Genomic DNA, 23,482 nt, shown 5'->3' with positions numbered 1-23,482 from the left:
AAAGGAGGAACGCTATTGATCAGGTTGGCATCCCCATTGCACAACGCCCTGTACTCCTGGATTCAAATAGTACAATGCACTTCGGTAGCCAAATCTCTCAGTCACTCTGCACGCCCATCTGCATGAAGTATCTCAGTATTAAACAGTATGTTTCCAGAAACCACTTGTGTGGTGTGCTGCTTTATTTTTTTAATGCAAGATCTGAATAGTGGAAAGAGGTTGTAAAGTCTGATTCCTTAATTTAGAGAGAGAGAGATAGAGAGAGAGAGAGCGCGTGCCCAGTAACTAAATCCTCTACTCTGAGAAGCATACTCTTACGAGTTAAATTAGTTCATCATTATTTTCAGTTTAGACCCCAATCATTGCTGGCATCAAATGGGAAGGAGTTCCAGGAGTATACACGATATAGCATAGTGCCCCAGTGTAGTATGTTCTAAGATCAGCGAAGCTTTCATGCTTTCATGTTTCTTATTCCATTTTCTCTCTCCTTATTTCCAAACCGCCATATGCCACTATAGCATAGTGCCCCAGTGTAGTATGTTCTAAGATCAGCAAAGCTTTCATGTTTCTTATTCCATTTTCTCTCTCCTTATTTCCAAACCGCCAAAACCACAAAGCTTATCACACAGATGTTTATTTGTTACCTACTCCATTCTGCCACCCTTTCACAGGCTGCTTTCAGTGAATTTACTTGCAGCATAAGAAGGCACTCTTCAGCATGACCGGGAGTTTGTTGTGAAATTAGATTTTATAGTAATACTGAATTTCAATAAGTCATAAAACCTAAAACTGTAGGGATTTTTTTTGCTTTCATTTTACTGACCAAGAATGACATTTATTTGTTAAAATTCCAAATAAACCTCTCACTGTCTTATTGATGAGCCTAGCCATTGTGCCATATTAGCACAAGAAAATAGCACATTGTGCCACAAGAAAGAAGAGGAGAAAAATGCCTAAAGCACCTTGGGGAAAATATTAAACACCCCTCCCTCCTCTTCCTACCCCTGTACACTCCACACAGCTTTGCATGATGGGTGCAGAGAACACACTTCTCAAAGTCTTAAATGTTCTGTTTGTCTTAAATTACCAAGTATTTAAATCCAGGCTTTACCTGGGGGTCCAGGGTAACCTATTGGCCCTGGAAATCCTACAGACCCTTCAGCTCCTCTTTGTCCTATTACTCCACGAGGACCTGGTGTCCTGGGACATGGGGAGTGTTCTGTTTTTCCTGGTTCACCAGGGTCACCTGGAATTATGCAATAAAATTAAAACAACACCAATTGGAACAAAAATCTGTGGGAGATCAACATTCCCCTTTTAATTGCTTTTGAGATTAGAGTGCATTTCTGGGGCTGTGTTCCCAAAACGTTAATCAATGAGATACATAGGTTTAACTTTAGTTTCAGACTGTCTAGACTAGAATTTAAAGGTGTATTGTTAGCATGTGTTAGCTAATACGTTTTAAAAGTCTAGTTTAGACAAGGGACATCGCCCTTAATGTGTGCTAAACTGGCTGAGTTGAAGCTTGGGTGGAACATAGGCTTTAACTCAATCAATTGAGCACATGTTAAAGTATATACTGCCTTGTCTACGGTCTGAAGGCAGCTGAGAAAGTCTCCACATGCAGCATGGGCGTAAGGGAGTAGGGGTTCCATCCGACATTACTCACTCACTTTAGATGAAAGCCACCAGAGTATGGCTACAGTTTATGTATTGTTTGTTGCTTAGTGGTGTTCACCATTTGCAGTCTGTAATAAGTACATTTGTCTAGAAGACTTATTGGATTAGTTCAAAGTCAGTGGAGTCGATGTCTGCGTCCACTGATCTGATAGCAGGACTGGGGCCTTGACTAGTTGGCTTCATTTAGAAAGAGCCTACTATGACCGCAGATAAAATAAAATGCAATAGATGTGACAGATCCCTTAAGAGAAAACACTCATATTTTACATACTTGCATACAGAATTCTATGTACACATATTTGACACTTTATTGTGGGGCTCCTCGGCATAGTACACAATTACTCTGCCCGTAAACACAACCCAGCTATGTTAAAATTGATTATAATCACCCTGTTATAATGATATCTGTCATTCTTAGCTTCCAGCTATGGCTCTACTATCCAGGGAGCGTGGAATGTACAGAAAGAAACCCAGACATGCACAACAAATATTTGGTTAATAAGGCATTCTCCAGCTTACCTGTGCAACCTGAAGGATTCATCAAATGGAAAGCAGACCATGCCAGCCATTGCCAAGCAGGATGGAAACAAGTTTCAGGCATGTAAATTAGAACAAGGAATGGAATGAGAACTGAAATAGTTTGTATGAACTGACATTCAGTTCATACTGAATATAAATAATTCAGTATAATAAATATACAGTTCATACCAATATAAATAATAATGGCAAAATATAAAGTACATGTCTTAGAATACTACCTGCAAACAGTTTTCACAAGAACAAAAAGGAATCCAAAAACAATGTAATACATGGTATTGTTAAATGGTGAGGTGCTTTGTGTGATGTGCAAACTCTTCTAGATGGCCAGTTCACACAGTGCCAAATCCCGAGGTCCTTGCTCAGGGCTAAGTCCTTTCACTAGGAACCACAGGTGGAGAGGCCTTTCTCTGTGAGGAATTCCCCACAACTATATGTAAGCAGAGATACCACCTCTATCATGTATTTACGTACCCCAGAGATGCCCCTCCACTGTGGTTTTGTACAAAAAGGTGCTGCATATATGATTGAAATAGGAGCAGGGACTGAACATGCCTCCAGGACCCTTGTTTGGTGAACTGATCTCTGAGTTCCATATAGCTATATCAGGGAGATAAAATAGTTACTTGTGGCTCCCCACAGCTGCTACAGAAAAGCCAGAAGTGCAGGGTTGGTGTAACACAGGCAAGGCTGAGGCTGCTCTCTCTCTCTCAGATCCCCTAAATCAGTTTATCCCCTCTTCATAAACCTAAACTGAGTGAATGATTTTCAGGGAATTCTGTGATTGGAATCTCAGTTTTCTCCTGCCCTTCTGGCCGCCTCCTGTAATAGAGGGTGATCTGGTCTCAGCTTTTCTATACACTTACTCAGTCTTTATTTAATCAAACTCTTACTTGGGGTATGAAATAACAGCTGAGTTAAAAACTAAGTAAGGATCTAAGGATTTGGCCCACAATACTTTGTATTCATCCCTTATTCCCTCAGGGGGAGAAATTAGTACAGCACTCAGCAAAGAAATCATCACATATGATTAGATGAAATGACTATATTCTAAACTACTTTTCAGATTTGCACAATTATAAAACATCTGTTCTTTATCGCTAAGAAAGGTTTTTTAATTGGTAAATAAAATATTACATTTTCCAATCTTGAGAAACTCCTTTATCGATTTGAATATATTAATTCTTCCCAGAGCCTCTTATTTTGATGCAACGGGCAAAGGTAAGACTTCTTACTGTGTCCTGAAATTCTTGATACTGTGGTATGTAGTATTCTGGATATTAAGATATTGTGCTTAATGAATGTTACTTGAGAAAGATAATGTAGAAAAGGAAAAGTGGGTGATGAAATACGCAGTATGAACTTTGCCTCTCTTACAGCAAAAAGCATCTGTTCACACATGGTACATCTTTGCAAGAACCCTCACATGGCATGCTCATGCTCTCTGGTCTTGCAAACTATTGCAAGTATCAGAAGAAAATGATCATTTATTAAATTGTTTCAGTGACTCAGAAATGTTCTATGCAACTGAAAGCTGCAACTACCATTTTAAACCAGCCTTGCACAACTCAGGAACATTTACCAGACCAGGCACATACTTCATCAATGAAGACTGATTACAATAATAATAATAAAAGAATTATATCTAATTTACTCAACAATATTTCCTTATCCCAAGTTAGTGGATGCTAGAATTTTGTCAGGTTGCTATAAACTCTTTTCATGCAAGTGAACACTATAGAAAACACTATATTCTGTACGGATATTAAGATCAAAGCTTCTCAAGGCTGAGTGGCCAGCACGCACGCCGCTGCATGGCAGAGAACCATGTGCTGTTCAAAAGTACCTTCAGGACCTCGAGGGCCAGGTTGTCCTTGAAAACCTCGATCCCCAGATGGCCCAACAGGGCCAGGGGGACCCTGGGGGCCAGGGCTTCCCATCGGACCTAAAAAAAAAAAGTGAGTTTTTGTCACTAGTACTTAAACTGAGCAGTTAAATCTGGTGACCCTCTGTGATGCTGATAGCACAGAACACAACAGCAGTGAGGTCAAGCATCAGGTTCCTGACTAGTTACTGTTTTGTGCAAAATAGCTGGGGGCCAGATTTTGCTCTCCCACAGGAAAACCCCTCATGGAGTTTCCTATGACGACTCATGCATGGGGAGGGCTGGGTATATATACTGTTCCTGTCCAAAGCAGAAGCATCAGGCCCTGCAACACTCATGAACCTGCTTGGAGGCCCAGAGCCTTCCATATTGAAGATATATGCCTCTGCATTTGTTCCATGGAACCCTGCAGCTTTTACAGCTCCCTGGCATTATGATTCTACTGGAGCAGTGATGGGCAACCTGCGGCCCATCAGGGTAATCTGAATACGGGTTGCGAGACATTTTGCTGATGTTGACTGTCCGCAGGCATGGCCCCCCCGCAGCTCCCTGTGGCTGCGGTTCACCTTCCCGGCCAATGGGAGCTGCAGGAAGTGGCGGCTAGTACATCCCTGCGGGCTGCTGTTTCCCTCAGCTCCCACTGGACAGGAGCAGTTGCCCACCACTGTACTGGAGTCAGCTGCCAGGGTTTCCCCACCTGTGGCAGACCCCAAAACCTCCTTTAGAGGAGCAGGGGGGTCCCACAGGAAACATCAATAAATCAGATTTCATTACATTTCCAGTGGAATCCCCACCGTTGGTTGGGGAAGAGGAGGTTACTCACCCTGTGCAGTAACTGACGTTCAAGCGGAGTGTCCCTGTGGGTGCTCCACTTCAGGTCAAGGGGTGTCCCAGCACCTTTGATCGGAGATTTCTACAGCAGTACTCCTGTAGGCTGCGCATGCGCTGTGCTTGCCTCTCGAGCGGTCAGTGTTTGAACAGCGCGTGCAGAGCCCGGGCTCCTCAGTTCCTTCTCTACAACGGAGTGCGTTACGAATTCCAAAGTACAGGGGAGGACGACGGGTAGTGGAGCACCCATAGGGACACTCATCTCAAAGAACGTCCGTTACTGCACAGGGTGAGTAACTTCCTCTTCTTCTTCTTCTTCTTCGAGTGTGGGTGCTCCACCTCAGGTGACTGAAAAGCAGTATCCCTTAGGATGTTTAGGACTTCGGATGAGGCAAGAAGGCTGTTGACAAGACAGCTCTACCCAAATCTGGTGTCGGACGCTGCAGTGTGGATGAGAGCGTAGTGATTGGCGAAGGTAAGGTTCAATGCCCAGGCAGCTGCCTTGCATATGTCAGAGAGTGGGACATTACGGAGAAAGGCCGTGGAGGTGGAGACAGCTCTGGTAGAGTGTGTCCTACTTGATGTAGGAGGTTGTATTTGCCTGAGTTGGTAACAAAGGTGTATGCAGTCAGCAATCCATTGGGAAAGTCTCTGTGTAGAGACAGCATTTCCCTGTGAGCGCAGAGTAGAGACAAAGTCTGGGTGTTTTCTAAACGGTTTTGTCCTATCCAGGTAAAAGGATAATGCTCTGCGAACATCAAGAGTGTGCATTGCTGTTTCAAAGGCGTTAGCATGAGGTTTTCGGGAAAATGTTGGGAGGTGTATAGGTTCATTGAGGTGAAAGGAAGAGTGTATCTTAGGTAAGAACTTTGGATGCATGCGGAGTGTGACCTTATTGTGGAAGAACGTGGTATACAGAGGGTCCACCATAAGCGCCCCCATTTCACCTACTCGTCTGGCAGACGTGATTGCTATGAGGAAGGCGGTCTTCATGGACAGATGGAGAAGGGAGCAGGTAGCCACTGGTTCAAAGGATTTATCCATCAGGGCTTTGACGACTAGGGTAAATCCCAAGGTGCAGCAGGCAGTTTCACGTCTGGGTATAGTGTCTGGATACCCTTCAGGAACCTTTTGGTGATTGGATGGGCAAAGACCGTTACGTTGTCAATCTTATGGTGGAAGGCTGTGATTGCCAACAAGGTGGAGCTTGAGTGAGCTTGTAGAGAGGCCAGATGTTTTAAGGTGTAAAAGGTAATCAAGTATCAATAGAAGTGAAGCAGAAACTGGAGAGGTCTGCTTGTCAGAGCACCAAGATGTGAAGCGTTACCATTTATGCAGGTAGGCAGTGTGCATGTTGTGTGTTCTGCTGTGTAACAAGACAATGCATACTGGGTCCGAACACGTTAACTCCACATTAGAGAACCATTGATCAGCCAGGTCCTCAGGTAGAGATGTTGTACGTCGGGGTGAAATAGTTGTCCCCTGCGTTGTGATAGGAGGTTGCTTAGTGGGGGAAGGGGAATAGGTGGCTTGACCTACATGAGGAGGAGGAAGGGGTACCAATGTTGTCTGGGCCACGCTGAGGCTGTGAGAATGATGTTGGCTCTGTCTGTTCGTATCTTCTGAATTACTCAATGCAATAGAAGGTATTGGTGGGAACGTATATATGAGGGTTTTGGACCAAGGGAGCGTCTCCCCGTGAATGTTTCCCCAGGCCTGCTCTGAAGCAGAAAGTTGGGCATTTTTTGTTTGTTGCTGTGACAAATAAATCCAGTTGGGGATAACCCCAAGTGCGGAAAATGTTGGAAAGAATGGTGTCGTTGAGTTCTCACTTGTGCTGTATGGGGAATGATAGGCTGAGTTCATCTGCGGTAGTATTCTGAGAACATGGCAGGTATGATGCGAAGATATGGATATCGTGTTGAAGGCACGAGTTCCAAATTTTTACTGCCTCTCTGCAGAGGGAGTGGGACCGGGCTCCCCCCTGTCTGTTGACCTAAAACGTGCACGCAATGTTGTCGGTCATGATTTGAATTCGGCGGTTTTGGATGATAAGGAAATGGAGGCAAGCATTGTGTACAGCTTGGAGTTCTGGTCAATTTATGTGGAGCTTGGTTTCTGAAGTGGCCCAGAGACCCTGAGTGGTGAGGTGGCCAATGTGTGCACCCCATCCCGTGAGGGATGCATCTGTGGTGATGGTAACTGAAGGGGGATCTTGTCAGAAGGGAATCCCGGTGCAGAGGTTGATGGGAGAAGTCCACCAGAGAAGTGAGTCCTTGACATTCTGGGACATAGTTAATAACCTGTTTAGCCTGCGCTTGTTTGTATACCGTGGCTAGCCAACCCTGAAGGCATCGCATGTGCAGGCGAGCATTTGCAACCACAAATGTGCAAGCGGCCATATGTCCTAAGAACTGTAGGGAGTCTCGGACTGTAGTCTGCGAGCTGACACGTATCTGAGTGATCAGGATGCCCATTGTGTGGAATCTGTCTTGGGGAAGACATGCAAGACCAGTCATGGAATTGAGGTGGGTGCCAATAAAGTATTTTTGGGTAGATTGTAAGGCAGATTTGTTTTTGTTTATTTGCAGGCCCAAGATGCGGAAGCAGTGACGGGTTGCAATAGTGGTGTGGATCGCTTCTGACTGAGTGGGAGACTTGAGGAGACGATCGTCCAGGTAAGGAAATATGAGGATTCTTTTTTTTCCTAAGATGTGCTATGACAACTGCAAGCACCTTGGAGAAGACATGTGGTGTGATGGAGAGGCCAAACGGGAGGACTCTGTATTGGTAGTGTTGTGCTCCCACAGCAAACCTGAGGAAGCGTTGATGGACAGGGTGGATAGAGACAGGGAAATATGCGTCTTGGAGGTCGAGGGTTTAAAACCAATCTCCTTGCTCCAGCGTCAGAATTATCATTGGAAGAGTAACCATGAAGAATTTCTGTTTCTTGGCTGACTTGTTCAGATGTCGAAGATTGAGGATAGAGCACCAACCGCCATTTTTCTTTTCCGTCAAGAAGTAGTGGGAGTAAAACCCTCTCCTCTGTGTTGAGGTGGTACCTCCTCTATTGCTCTGAGATGTATGAGGAGATGCATCTCCTGACGGAGCAATTGTTTGTGAGAGCGGTCCCTGAAGAGAGGGTGGGGGGGAGATAAGGAGAGGAAGGGGATGGTATAACCCAATCTGATAATTTCCAGGACCCATTTGTCCGTAGTCATAGTTTCCCAGTTGGCCTGGAACGGATGCAAACAGTGTCCAAAAAAATGGTTGGTGGGAGTTGGCGCTGGAGGGGGTGCAAGATTTTCTATACCCTTGACCAGACTTCAAATTTGCTTATGTGTGTTGGGAGGGTGGGTCGTCATTGTTTGGGGAGAGCAACGTCGTTGGTTCCTTGGCCTATGTCGTTGTTGTCATGTGTCATATGGTCTGAAAGGTGGATGTTGCTCAAAAGGTATGGTAATGCTGCCGTTGGTATGGCTGATATCTGTATTGCCTCTTCTTTGGGGCAGGTGTTTGGATGCCTGAGGATCGAAGTGTGGCATGGGAGTCTTTCATGGAGTGAAGGACCTCATTGGTTATAGAGGCGAAGAGCTTGTCTCCGTCGAAGGGAGATCTTCGACCGTATCCTGTATCTCTTTCAGGAAGGAGGAAGAAGCAAGCCATGAGGTTCGCTGCATGACAATGGCCGTGACTGTGGATCTGGCCGCTGCATCCTCAGCATCAAGGGCAGCCTGGAGAACTGTGTGGGAGATCAATTGGGCATCGGACACTACCACTTTAAATTGTTATCATTTATCCTCTGACAAATCAATAAATTGCATAAACTTAGCATAATTTTTGTGGTCATATTTTGCTAAGAGCGCCGCATAGTTTGCTACTCAATTGCAAAGTGGAAGAAGAATACACTTTGCGGCCAGAGTCCAGTTTCTTGTTAACTTTGTCTGACGGAGTGGATTGAAAGTATTGGTATTTGTTTTTTTTTTTTATTTGCTGCATCGACCGCTAGGGAATTAAGTGAGGGGTGCGTAAATAGAAACTCAGATCCCTTAGATGGGACGAAATATTTGCAGTCCAATCTCTTGCTAGTGGGCATTATTGTAACTGGAGTCTGCCAAACAGTTTTAGCAGGTTTCATAATGGCCCCATTAATTGGTAGGGCTATTTTGGAGGAAGTCGTAGCTTGCAGCATGTAAGTAAGCTAGTGTTGTGTACCTCCTCTAGGGTAATCTTGAGCTCTTCTGCTACTCTCTGAAACAATTCTTGAAAGTGAGCGAGGTCATCAGTAGCAGGAGGTGGTGGGGATACCATGGCATCTTGAGGTGTTATTGCTATAGAAGAGGTGTGCGGGGCAGTGTCCCCTGTAGGGAGGGCTTCCACTTCAGGTCTTATCTGGGGTTCAGTGTAAGTCAGAAGTGGGGAGGGTTTGACAGCTTTCCTTCGGGCAGCCCGCAGAACACCTGAGTGTAGTGTGGTGTAGGGTAGGTCCATGGACCCCAGTGTGGCCATTGCCCCGGGGTGGGGTGGGGGGCATAGGTGGTCCCATCCAGGGATTGCCATACCAGTGTGGATAGCCTTGAGGAAATGGGGATCGTGCTGCGGGCTTCTCCCATTGTAGGTAGCTGAAAACATCTGGTCATCATATTCTTTGTCCTCTTCCCCTTAGTCTTCCTCCTCTTCATCCTCCCATACTTCATTGGAGGGGCTTGAAGTAGTAGGGGAGTACTGAAGATATGGTGCTAAAGGTCTTGGTGACAGATGGTGCCGAGAAGAGGAGAGTCAGGAGCACGGGACAACCTTAATTCCTCTGGTTGTAAAAACTGCAGTGGTGCTGACTGACCAGGAGTCGGTGCTGGTGGAGGCAGAGTCTGCTGCGGCATCTGCTGGTGCACCGAAGGCTGTCCCAGGGGGCACAAGCTGGCTCTGGGTAGTAGGAGCCCCTGAGGTAGGCACTTCAAAGGAGGCTGGAGACCTCAGGGGCTCGGTGCAGAGAGTGGTGGCTGTAGAAGCAGCGCCGCAGGATCAAAGGACGATGCCGCAGCTGCTGCTTGTGCTGTCGGCACCGTAGCAGCTCTCAGCACCGTGCTGACAGCGGTGGCCGAAGGAGAGCTGAAAGAGGTGGGCAGCTGAAAGCCCTGAGCCTCGGCACCATGGAGAGGGCCAGCCGACACAGGGTCAGTGCCTGAAGTGCCTGCCGCATGAAATGAGCGGAGTCGCGGAGTGGCAGCCACTGAAGATAAGAAAGCCGGTTTGAACTTTTTCTCCGAATGTCCCCTGAGGGGAGAGGAAGCTGGCCGTTTTTTGGTCTTTCCTTTACCTCTGAAGGGTGTCACAGAGGTTTGCTGGCCAGGGCCAGAAGCTGGTCTGAGTGAGTTTTCTAGGCGCAGCATTTTAAGCCTGAGCTCCCTGTCCTTGCATGTCCTCACCTTCAACTTATTACAGTGAACGCATTTTTGGGGTACATGAGACTTGCCCAAACAGCGTACACCGTATGAATGCCCATCTGAGATGTGGATGGCATCCTTACAGGAGAATCATCTCTTAAAGCCTGGGGAGCCAGGCATGCCGGAAACCACAGTGTTTTTGTTTGTTTGTTTTTGAAGAGATAAATGTAACAGTTAATGTAACTATCTAACTAAACTGAGAAACTAGCTCACGAAAGTTTATGCTCAAATAAATTTGTTAGTCTCTAAGGTGCCACAAGTCCTCCTTTTCTTTTGGCGGCTACAGACTAACACGGCTGCTACTCTGAAACCTAGCTAATCTCAGAGAGCACTGCTGAACTCCGTCTCTAGCCAGGGACGGTAGAGAAGGAACTGAGGAGTCCGGGCTGTGCACGCACTATTCAAATACTGACAGCTTGAGAGGTAGGCACAGCGCGTGTGCAGCCCATAGAGTACTGCTGTAGAAATCACCAATCAAAGGCTCTGGGACACACCTTGACCTGAAGTGGAGCACCCACAGGGACATCTCTTGAAGAACAACAAACAGTGTGCATCCATTTGGCTCCTTCCCAGACCCTCCTGTTCCTGCCCTGGTAGCTGTCCCCATGTGTAGATCTGTCAAGGTTCCTTCCCCACTCTGAACTCTAGGTTACAGATGTGGGAACCTGCATGAAAGACCCCCTAAGCTTATTCTTACCAAGTTAGGTTAAAACTTCCCCAAGGTACAAACTTTTACCTTTTTGCCCTTGGACTTATGCTGCCACCACCAAACGTGTTAAACAAAGAACAGGGAAAGAGCCCACTTGGAGATGTCTTCCCCCAAAAATATCCCCCCCCAAGCCCTACACCCCCTTTCCTGGGGAAGGCTTGATAAAAATCCTCACCAATTTCAATAGGTGAACACAGACCCAAATCCTTGGATCTTAAGACCAATGAAAAAACAATCAGGTTCTTAAAAGAGAATTTTAATGAAAGAAAAAGTAAAAGAAAAACCTCTGTAAAATCAGGATGGTAAATACCTTACAGGGTAATCAGATTCAAAACATAGATAATCCCTCTAGGCAAAACCTTAAGTTACAAAAAGAGACAAAAACAGGAATATACATCCCATTCAGCACAACTTATTTATCAGCCATTTAAACAAAACAGAATCTAACGCATATCTAACCAGATTGCTTACTAACTCTTTACAGGAGTTCTGACCTGCACTCCTGTTCTGGTCCCAGCAAAAGCATCACACACACAGACAGACCCTTTGTTTCCCCCCCGCTCCAGATTTTAAAGTATCTTGTCTCCTCATTGGTCATTTTGGTCAGGTGCCAGCAAGGTTATCTTAGCTTCTTAACTCTTTACAGGTAAAAGGACTTTGCCTTTGGCCCGGAGGGATTTTATAGCACTGTATGTAGAAAGGTGGTTACCCTTCCCTTTATATTTAGGACAAGATCTATGACAGGACTGTGGTCGGAGGAGCCTGACCCTCCCCTTCCACCTGGCTGGAAGCAGACCCCCAAGAGCACATGGGTCTGTGGTGTATGATCTGGCACACAATTCTTACTGTTTAAAAATGTGAAGACTGAGTAGGCAATTTTTCAAAAATGGGAAGTTACCATAATGTAGATACTCAGAAGAATCTGCTAGAAGGCAGGTATTCACTCAAACAAAATCATACACTTTAAATCATACCTTTCAGGCCTCTTCTTCCTCGATTTCCTGGAAAGCCTTTTGCTCCTTGCTGCCCTGGCTGGCCAGGAATACCGGGTGCACCTGGAACACCAAATTCCCCTGGATCGCCTTTCACAAAGATAGTCTTTCCAGGAGGGCCAGGATTGCCAGGCAGGCCTAAAACAAAACAATGGATATTAATAATGCATTCACAAAGGGTAATCTTTTCAGAAGTGCTTAAGTCCCACTGAATTTCAATGGGAAGCAGGATCCTAAGTCACCAAGGTGTGTTAGAAAATGTCATTCTAAGTCCTACGTCAAGATAATACAGGGGAGGAAGTCTCCATGGGATTGCCCCCCCACCCCCAAAACCACTGGGATCCTCCGCAATCAGAAAGAGGCAGGTGAGTGCTATGGAGACCCCACCTGTCCATGTTGGCTCTGTGCTCCTGGCCGCCCTCCCCTCCTCAACTCCCAGCTGCCTGGTGGTGCAGCTTCATTGCAGTGAGCTACCAGCACCATAATCAGCTGTATGGGAATTTGTATTTCAATGTCCTTGTTTTTTCAATAAATGTAGAAAAAATCCAGAGCTACTATGACTAAGGTGTTTAACCCCTTCAACCAGTGTAATTGGGCTTGTGGAATGTACAAACTCTGCTGACTTCACTTGCAGAAGTTTGGTGACCAATCATCAGTTCTTGAACTGACTACAGTCTAAGGGCTTGGCTACACTTGTGAGTTAGAGCGCATTAAAGCAGCCCTAACTCATGACGCGTCCACACTGGCAAGGCACGCAGAGTGCTCCTGGTACTCCACCTCAGTGAGTGGAATAACATTTGCTGCGCCCCGACTGGAGCGCCGCAGCACCAGTGTGGATGCCCTCATCTGTTAATGAGCTCTGCTCAGCCTCCAAAAGTGTCCCACAATGCCTGTTCTAGCCATTCTGGTCATCATTTTGACCTCTACTGCCCTGCCCTCAGGTGACCAACCATCAGACCCGCCCTTTAAATTCTCTGGGAATTTTGAAAATCCCCTTCCTTTTTGCTCAGCCTGGCATGGAGTGCTCTCAGCGAATCTTCCCAGGTGACCATGCTTCCACGCACCAGGCGATCCCCAGTATGGCGTAATGGCGAGGTGCTGGACCTCATCAGTGTTTGGGGGGAGGAAGCTGTCCAATCCCAGCTGCGCTCCAGCCATAGGAATTACAATACCTTTGGGCAGATATCAAGGGACATGATGGAAAGGGGCCATGACCGGTACACACAGTAGTGCAGGGTTAACGTGAAGGAGCTGCGGAATGCCTACCACAAAGCCCGCGAGGCAAACCGCCGCTCCGGTGGTGCCCCCGCGACCTGCCATTTCTACAAAGAGCTGGACACGATACCTGGGGGCAACCCCACCTCCACTTTGAGGACCACCATGGACACTTCAGAGCCCAGTTCAACAAGGCAGGAGGAGGAGGAAAGTGGGAGCGAGGGTGCTGAGGAGGAGGGAGACACCCCGGCATCCCTAGATGCATGTAGCCAGGAGCTGTTCTCAAGCCAGGAGGAAGGTAGTCTAGCCAGTCGCAGTGGCCGGTGCTTGGGGAAGGACAAACACCAGAGGAGGTGCCCAGTAAGTAGCTTTTACTTGGGAAGGAAGTTGTTTGGTGTGGGCTCTTGAGGCAAGGAGGTTTAGGGCTGCATGCATGCCTAGATGTGGAATAGGATGTTGATGTGCTCTCTCACATCGTGGTGATCGGCCTCAGTGATCTCTTCAAAGGTCTCATGCAGAAGCTGGGTTCCTTGAGAGAGCTACTGTACTCCTTATCCCAGTAAGGCTAACATGTCTGCGCCACTGTGCCATGATGGGCAGGGTGACCATTGCTGCACACAGACAAACTACATATGGGCCAGGGCGGAAGCCGCATTGACCCTCCCTTGCTTCCCAGGTCACCCTCAGCAGCGAGATATCTTCCAGGACGAACTCCTGTGGAAAATGTGGGGACAGTGTCCAGTATAGGGGCTCCCTGCAGCTGTTAGCTCTTCCCAAGGCACAGAACCCCAGAGGGCAGTATGGCCCTGAAACAATCAGTCCCCCTTGGCCCTGTGCTTACTCACCATTTTGGGGCTCCTGTGGGTTATGTGTGCTCGCTTTGGGACAGGCAAATTCTGCTATTGTGTATGCTGTGCTTGTCTTTAAGTATGGGTGAATCATTGCTCTGTCTGTGAACAGTGCTGCCCCTGTTAAGTGTTGCATTTTCCCTTTACAGATGCAGCCTTGAGCTCTCAGCCGTCCATGTTATCACCGGCTGAAAGACTCCAAAGAATTAGGAAGAGGCCACGTATAAGAAAAGAGGACATGCTGCATGAAGTAATGCAGCAGTCCCCTAATAAAAATCAAAAAGCGCAGGAGTGGCGGGAGAGTGAAAGGAGGGTCTGCTAGCAGAACACAGATCACCAGCACCAAAGCACGGAGTGGCTGCTAAGCATTTTAAGGAGCGCCAAGTGGACTTGATCCAGGCTCTCGTAGCCATGCAGGCGGAGCACTACTATGCCCCCCCCCCGCCCCACACAGCCCTTGTCCCAAAACTTTCCCTTGTGCCCCCATGTCACCTCCAACCCATTTTCCCCCACATCTCGGTTCTTATCGCCACCAGCTGCCTCCAACACCTGTAGCTTCACCACCCAACCCTGCAAACTACGACCCTTACCCACTGCACTCAATCACCATGCATTTTAGCCAGCCTGAAGTATAGCACTCATTGCACAGCACTCCAGACAGGAAGGCAGAGTATGATAACAGGACATGCAAATCTGTGTTTGAACTGTTCCCCACCCCACCCCATTGCCCTTTCTGTTTCCCAAGCAGTTGTGTTTCTTTTCAATAAATGAATTTTCTTTTAAATAAATGGATTTTTTGGCTTTGAAAACATTCTTTATTATTGAATTAAGTTAAAGATACCTTAGCCCAGGAAAGGCACTGTAGCAAACACAGATTCCCACTAACATTGGAACCACCGCTCTTCACTCCCATGCAGGGCACCAAATATTACTGGTGGTTTTCAGCCTCAAATTGCTCCGTCAAGACATTCTTAATCCTTGCAGCCCCGCACTGGGCCCCTCTAATACCTCTGCTCTCTGCCTGTTCAAATTCAGCCTCCAGGCATTAAACCTCCAAGTTCTATGCCAGAGTGAATCTTTCACCCTTCCCTTGACAAATGTTACGGAGGGTACACCACGTGGATATAACCACAGGGATGTTGTCATCAGCCAGGTCCAGCTTCCCATACAGACCGCACCAGCAGCCCTTTAAACTGCCAAAAGCACACTCCACAGTCATTCTGCGCCGACTCAGCCTGTTGTTGAACTGCTCCTTGCTGCTGTCAAGGCTCCCTGTGTAGGGTTTCATGAGCCACAGCATTAAAGGGTAATGGTGGTCTCCAAGGATCACAATGGGCATTTCAACTTCCCCTACAGTGATCTTCTGGTCTGGGAAGAAAGTCCCCGCTTACAGCTTCCTGAACAGGCCAGTGTTCCGAAAGATACATGTGTCAGGCACCTTTCCAGGCCAGCCTCCGTTAATGTCAATGAAACACCCATGGTGATCCACAAGTGCCCAGAGAACCATAGAGAAATACCCCTTCCAATTAATGTACTCAGAGGCTAGGTGGGCTGGTGCCAGAATTGGAATATGCATCCAATCTATCGTCCCTCTGCAGTTGGGGAAACCCATTTGTGTAAAGACAGCCACAATGTCATGCACGTTACCCAGAGACACGGTTCTTCTGAGCGGGATGTGATTAATGGCCCTGCAAACTTGCATCAACATGATTCCAACAGTCCACTTTCCCACTCCAAACTGGTTAGCGACCACTCAGTAGCTGTCGAGTTGCCAGCTTCCAGACTGCAATAGCCACCTGCTTCACTGGCAGGGCAGCTCTCAATTTCGTGTCCTTGCACCGCAGGGTGGAGGCGAGCTCATCACACAGTCCCATGAAAGTGGCGTTTCTTATCCAAAAGTTCTGCAGCCACTGCTAGTTATCCCAGACTTGCATGACGATGTGATCCCACCACTCAGTGCTTGTTTCCTGAGCCCAAAAACGGTGTTCCACGGTGGTGAGCACGTTCGTGAATGCCAGAAGCAATCTCGTGTCAGATGCGTTACACAAGTCGACATCATCGTCAGACTCCTCACTGTCAGTTTGTAGCTTAAGGAGCAACTCAACTGCCAAATGTGGCATGCTGGCGAGACTTGTCAGCATATTCCTCAGCACTTCGGGCTCTGTTCCCACAGTCCGAAAGGGAAGACAGAGTGCGCAGTACAAAAAACGTTGAAAGATGGCGCCAAATGTGGACCGAAGCACAGGGATTGCTGGGATGTGAAGCGATGGATCACGGGGCATTGGGACAGGAGCCAGAATGCCCCGCACCCTCCACCCTCTTCCCACAAGCCACAGTACCAGAATGGGAAGAGGTGCTCTGTGGGGTACCTGCCCATAATGTACCACTCCCAATGCCACTGCAAGTGCTGCAAATGTGGCCACGCCAGTGCGCTTGCAGGTATCAGTGTGGACAGACTGCAGCGCTTTCCCTACTGCACTCTCCGAGGGCTGGTTTAACTCACAGTGCTCTACATCTGCAAGTATAGCCATGCCCTAAGCTTTACACGAGAACAGCCCTCATCTACAGAGTTTATATGCATAAACATGCAGCTCCCTCTTCTTCCCCACTTCTGGGGATAGAAAAGCTATTTTAGCTTTGTTCTTTTTGTAAATGGCTTTTCTATACATGAGTGTCATCATTTTAAGGCCTAATATCACAGGACCTTCCAGGACTACAAGGAAGTGCTCTGCAGCCTACTGGAGAGCAGTGAATCAACCTTTTTTGCAAGGATGAAAAGTTCCTTTCTAGCTTGGCTGGGTTGTAAGATATTGGAACTTAAAACTCTTAGGAAAATTGCCCAGAACCAAATATTGCCCATCCTATGCCTCCTGCTGGTGTCACTTTAATGGGAAAATTCCACAATTAGGAGGAAAGAAGGAACAATGCTTTAAAAAATGTCTACTGTCAGAAGCTGCTCAGAGCTGTACAAGGCTGGAATTAATCCTGGCAGAGATTCATAAGCAGAAGGAGTGCAATTGAAGTGGACAGAAGTATACGATGGTTCCAGTTTATCACATGGTCTTCAATTTTAGCACCTCCGAAAATTACACCTACCAAAAGACAGGAGGTAGTCAGCCCTAGACCAGTAACAGTTTTAAGCTGTGATATCCTGTGATCCTACAGAGCTAGGAAGAGGAGCGCTAAAACAGTGGAACAAAAAAAGATTCCTAATTTTCCAACAGAAAATGCAACTCTTGTTTCTGGCTCTGGATGGGTCTGAGATGCTGGACCTCAACATCATGACACTTTTATGAATGGAAAAGCTGTTTTAGGTAGAGCTCTTTTTATAACACCGTCTTTTAGCCCGCTAGAGCTGCATTCACAGTGAATGTGTTTACACGCATCTGTTGGGGAACACTAAAAATAGTACCAATAAAATTTTAAACACACTCTAATATGCTTGCAAAATAGTTTTTATTCCCTGTAACGTATGTGGCCCACACACAGTACATGATGGTATGGTTTAAAGGTTTCATTGGAACTTGTATGGAAACCTACATAATGCATCTTGATAAAACCTTTATACTTTACTACATAATCCTCATGATGATACCTGTCTCTAGTAAAATGGGGATCATAATATGTATCTCCTCCGTAAAGTGCTTTGAGATCTATGGATGAACAACACTTCACAAAGGAGATAAGTATCGTTATACCCATTTTACAGATGGGAAACTGAGGCATGGGGGGTGGCATAACTTGCCCAAGGTCACCCAGCAGGCCAGAAATGGGACTAGAGTGCAGATCTCCTGAGTCACTATCCACTGTGCTGCACTGTGCCTCTGTCCATGTATTTATGGAACAGGCGTATTTATTACCCTCTTTGCCTCTTCCCACGTCACGTGCATATATATATATCTCATTAGAATAGAGTTTTCACTGTTTTGGTTAACTGATCATGTTTGATTTTCTTGTACCTCTGATGCCATGTGAGCCAGGTGGCCCCTGATCACCCGGAGGACCAGAAGCTGCAGTTTCAGGAGATCTTCCCACAGATCCTGCAGGCCCGGTATCTCCTGTTCTACCTGAGGGAGCAGATCATATGCTAAATGTTTTGAGTTTTCAGTATTTTATACTTTGGATTCCAGAAATAAAATATTAATTTAAGGGAGTTGAGGTGCAAGGTCATGCAGAACTTGGAGTTAACCCCATAGTTGTGTGCTGCATTTCCCTGCTAAATAGACTGTGGGAGGCATTTGGCACAGAAAATATAATTCTTTTTAAAAAAAAATTCTAATTCCTTTCTATAATATCCACTGGAGCTAAAGAGGTCCCAGAATGCATCATTCCTTGACATCAATGACTCAACAAGTCTCATGCAACCCACGGTTTCAGTGATGTAGCAGAATGATGCATTCTGGGATATTTGTAGCAAGTCAGGAAATGCTAGCATACTTCTTGGATGAGAAAAATACTTTTCTTAAAGAAGAGATCCCAAATGTATGTGCTGCATGGGCCTGCTAACCAAGTAGCAGGGAACTAGTTCAGTTTTCATTTCAGCTTTGCAGTTCACCGTTGAGGAGAAAATGTTTCTTACCTGGGTGTCCTGGCAAACCCGTGTCTCCAGGAGGTCCTGGAAGAGAAATTCCTGGCTGTCCAGGTTCACCCTTGTCTCCTTTTGGTCCAGGGGCCCCTGTGTATCCTGGAGGCCCTATTTCACTTTTACCTCCAGAGGAAAACAATTACAGTGCATGAAGTCTACAGTGAATGCAAATACAGATGTACAGAATAGAAATACCAGCTGCAGATGATGTTCCTTTTGTGATTAATCTATCTCTAGTTGTCTGGTTCTCATATGTAAGTTGGGTGGAGTTTTGTTGAATCTGGCCCTCATTCATCCTTTCAAAGGTATTAAGCTCCTTGACTCAAGTCATAGTCTTTGTCCTTAATTTGAAATTCTTAAGTTTTATTCTTTTTGCTTTCAATTTCTTAATTTTCATTTTATATCTTATTCTCGTGATCTCTTAGACTGGTGCTAAGCACTGATTTAACAATGGTTAATAGGGTGTTTTGAAAGCTTCAAACAGATCACCATGGGTGAAATCCTGGCTCCACTGAAGTCAATGGAAAAACTCCCATTGACTTCAGTGGGGCCAAGATTTTCCCCCCGAGTCTCCTTTTAATTTATTTGCTATTGTTTATCTTGTGCACATAAAAGTTTGAGACTTGGCTTCACTTTGAATCATCTGCACTGAATGTTTTCATTGTAAAAATATTCTCAAAGGATTCCAGCAAGACTGATGGAGGATTTTAAGTCTTTCCCCACAAATGATTGCTGGTGTGTGTCTCTTTAAATCATTAACTACTGGCACTGTTTTAAAATTTAGTCTGATCCTTAATGACAGGATAAATATCAAAATATCATTGATCATTTCATATTCATTTTCATTTAAAAAAATTCTTTTTCATTTTCATTCTTTACCTGGATCTCCTGGTGAGCCCTTTTGACCTTGCAGTCCATTCAAGCCATCTAATCCAGGCAACCCTGATAAACCTTAGAAGTATTGCGGACATTATTAGAAGCATGACCCAAAAAACTTGAAAACGTTGATTTAACAAAAGTAAATGTCTAAAACTTGACAATACATTTCTGGTTCAGTACAGTGTTTGCTGAAAGTGTTTTGACAACTGAAGAATGGACTACATCATTAACAGTTGAAGCCTGTTTTGAAAAAGGAGCATCATTTATAGATTGCTGGATAGTGAAGGAAATATGAAAGCAGCAGAAATAATTTCGTTTCCTATATTAGCAATCAGAACATTTACCTTTAATCTTTAGTGTGATTTTACTTTGAAAAATGACTAGAAATATGGCACTTTATGCATTGCATCTACTCCATTGCATTGATAGTCATCATCTACCAACTTGATAAAAATGAAATTTTACTGCTTTTTATTCCTGTTAATCCTGGAGAACCAACACAGCTAAAACAGAATGAACTGTGGATTTTATTCTATTTTGTGCAGGATTATTTACTGTTGACCTCTGGGCCAGAGTTTTGTAAGGCTTATCGCTTATTTATGAGTTAAACTCTCAAAGTGTTGTGGGAGTCTTATTAAGAAGGGAAAAATAACCTGCCTAAGAATTACCACTAAAAGATTAGACAATCTTTTCAAGAATTATTAAACAATAAATATTATTTTAGATGTACGAATAATTGTAAGAGCCGCTTACTTGGGAGAATTTATGGAGATAAACAACAGATGTTAATATACTGGAAATTTTGGGGATAAAAGTAATATATGTCTGTGAAAAACAGGAAATAAGTGAAAATGAAACTGTAGGCCCCTCTACTATAATAGTGCCAAGCTGTAAGCTAACTTCGGAACCGGATAAATAGTACAAACTAACTGTCTTGTCTACAGACTGCAGAAAGGGGTTCTCGCAGATTGTAGTGATGTACATCTCTTTCTATTATGTGCTAATTATCTTAATAACTCAAATCCTGTTGACTTATCCTGTTGACTTATCCTATTTATCCAGGATAAATTCAAACCTTACTAACACCCTTATTGGTAACAAATTAGTAACATTACAAAATTCTCTAAGCCACCCCTTTGCAAATCCTTTAAAGACAATGGAGTGGAACACGTGTAATTGAGGACTTAAATTAGTATGCAGACTCTTTGTCCCTGGTGGTGATGCACTAGGTGGAAAGATCAGACTGAGTTTCAGGATAGGCAGGGAGAAAGAACATCTTTTATTTGTAAACTGAGGACATTTGATAAGAGGATAATTGAAACACAACAAAGAGATAATGCTATGATGGCATTTTTAACAGTCTCTTTTCAGAGTAGAAATGCTCTAATTTATTTCCCCTTTTTATTGGAGAGTAAAATAATGATAATTTTTGTTAAAGTTTTATTTATAGATTTTAAAACTTATCGACAAAACTCATCATTTCAGGATAGAAATTACAACCATTTATATTAACTACAAATCTCACCTGCCTCGCATTTATGTCCAATTTTTTGCTTAGCAAAGCATCTTGCTGATCAAATGGCACAAAACTTTTGTAGTAACACAGGCCAATTACTTAGCAGGCTTTAATATAATCTTTAGGTTTTGTTTTAGCATAGCTGAAATTGAGAACTTTCTTGATTGTGCCTTACTGCCTAAATTTCAAACAATAAATATCTGTAAGGGAAAGTACTTCATTTTAATATGGGGTAGAAGTTCATGCTCACTATAGTGGGGTTCAGAGCTTGCTATGGAAAAAGTTGTATAATTTCTGAAGTATGCTTCAGTCATACTGATAGCCCAGTCCTCCCCTCCTGAGGTTATAGGGGAGCCAAACAGCTTTGCTTTAGGAGTCTTTTCTAGCAGAATGGTAGTATGTTTGGTGTCCTGTAAAATACAAACATTTTCCTCATATACTATCTGTCTTCTGGGAACAGTCTAGCTAATTTCATTCCAGTTCCATTAGACACTTGTTTAAGGGGTAAAAATACTATCTCACGTGCCTGTCTGATAGGGCTCAGGTTATGAAAAAAACAAAATATTCTAGCAGATGCAGCTATGTATTCCCTGAGATGTGTGCGCACACCAGAGCCAGAGAATTTTGCCTAGCATTACCTGTAGATAGATGCCATTTGTGCCTCCTGGCCAAAGCCCTCCTCTGGGTATATCAGGCAATATCACCCCAACTCTCCTCAGTTCCTTCTTACTGCCCGTGGCTGGAGTTGGACCTGTGTGATTCCTAACCTCACACCTCTCTATTTCTTAGTGACTTTTCGAGCTGTATATAGTTAATTATTTCCCTTAGTATAGTGTTAGTTAGTTTTAGCGTTAGCTTTAGTTTACGTATTTCCCTCGTGATGCTTTCACCAGGGTTTAAACATTGTCTGAAGTCTGGGGGGAGCGATTCCCAACAATGATCCCCACTCAGTGTTTGCTGTGCTTAGGTGAAGTCCATGACAAGGGGTGGTGTTGGATTTGCAAATCGTTCACCAAACAGTCAGATGGCGAAGGATCTTCATCTAAAGCAGCACCTGCTCAAACAGGCTATGCAGCCTGCTTCAGCACCGAGGTCATTTTGACTCCTTGGTCCAGTGCAGCATCCTAGTCATTGCTCCCTTCTCCAGATCCCCTCCATTTAGGGACAGGCTGCCTCACTTTCACAATGCTTGGGGCTCAATCACCACTGACAGCTGGGTCCTAAGCATCGTCAGATCAGGTTATGCCATCCAGTTCCTTTCCATTCCTCCCCACCACCCTCCCTCTCCATCCATCTTCAGGGACCCCTCTCAAAAGATACTGCTCCTCCAGCAGGTTCGCTCTCTACTGGCTTTGGGAGCAGCAAGGGAGGTTCCACCAAAAACACAGGGGGCAGGGCTTCTATTCCCAGTACTTTCTGGTGCCCAAATCCAAAGGAGGGGTAAGATCCATTCTTGACCTTTGCAACCTCTACAAATATATCAGATACATGAGGTTCTGAACAGTCTATTGACTACTCTCCCTGTGTTGTCTCAGAACAACTGGTTTGCTGCTCTGGACCTTCAGCATGCCTACTTTCATGGGGCGATTTTGCTGAGCCACAGAAATTTCCTTCGATTCATCGTAGCAGAGTGCCGTTTTCAGTATACAGTTCTTCCCTTCAGATGCTCTTCTGCCTCTTGGGTTTTTAACAAATGCATAGTTGTGGTTGCAGCCTACCTCAGAAAGAAAGGAATCCACATCTTCCCACACTAGACAACTGGTTACTGAGAGGTAGGTCCAGAGAGGAAGTTCTTTCCCATGTAAACACTACACTGCACTTGCCTGACCATCTAGGTCTCATCCTAAACTCTAGAAAGTCAACTTTGGTTTCCACTCAGAAAATCAAGTTCATTGGGCCCATATTTACACTCTGACTTCGAGAGTTTTTGCTAGGCAATTCACCACCTTTGCCTCAGTCTGCAGTCTCAGCCGTCCACGACAGTTCAGATGTGCCTCAGGCTCTTGGACCATATGTCCACTTGCACACAGGTGCTCCAGTTTGCAAGGTTGCATCTTCTCCCCCTTCAAATATGGCTCAGGACAGCTTACCATACAACTCTTTATTCCTTGGATAGATTGGTCCATCTCCCTCCACTGGTCCTGGACTTCTTGCAGTGGTGGATGCATCCAGAGAATGTTTGTCATGGTGTTCTCTTTGTCCCACCCTTACCAACCTGGTCTGTTGTCACTAGGCTGACCAGATGTCTCAATTTTACAGGGACAGTCCCGATATTTGGGGCTTTGTCTTATACAGGCTCCTATTACCCCTCACCCCCATCCTGATTTTTCACACTTGCTGTCTGGTTACCCTAGTTGTCACCAA

At 45.2% G+C, this 23,482-nt stretch overlaps 1 protein-coding gene and 1 long non-coding RNA gene across 2 annotated transcripts in view; one reads left to right on the top strand and one right to left on the bottom strand.

The window, feature by feature from the left end:
• COL4A4 (collagen type IV alpha 4 chain) overlaps positions 1-23,482 on the bottom strand; it is a 154,329-nt gene that overhangs the window by 9,714 nt on the left and 121,133 nt on the right. The window contains exons 21-27 of the mRNA XM_073358896.1: positions 19,767-19,842; positions 19,603-19,674; positions 18,718-18,846; positions 18,098-18,205; positions 12,058-12,213; positions 4,064-4,162; positions 1,112-1,246 (exon numbers count right to left, since the gene is read on the bottom strand). Coding sequence (XP_073214997.1) covers positions 1,112-1,246; positions 4,064-4,162; positions 12,058-12,213; positions 18,098-18,205; positions 18,718-18,846; positions 19,603-19,674; positions 19,767-19,842 — 775 coding nt within the window. The remainder of the gene's footprint in view (positions 1-1,111; positions 1,247-4,063; positions 4,163-12,057; positions 12,214-18,097; positions 18,206-18,717; positions 18,847-19,602; positions 19,675-19,766; positions 19,843-23,482) is intronic.
• LOC140917328 (uncharacterized) lies at positions 5,026-8,697 on the top strand. Its single transcript, XR_012160792.1, has 3 exons — positions 5,026-5,405; positions 7,522-7,608; positions 8,443-8,697. It is a non-coding gene; the product is annotated as an uncharacterized lncRNA (long non-coding RNA).

Source organism: Lepidochelys kempii, chromosome 9 (assembly GCF_965140265.1).
Source record: "Lepidochelys kempii isolate rLepKem1 chromosome 9, rLepKem1.hap2, whole genome shotgun sequence".
NCBI classification, from domain to species: Eukaryota; Metazoa; Chordata; order Testudines; family Cheloniidae; genus Lepidochelys; species Lepidochelys kempii.
The sequence above is the reverse complement of the archived record's forward strand: the minus strand, read 5'-3'. Positions and strand labels throughout refer to the sequence as shown.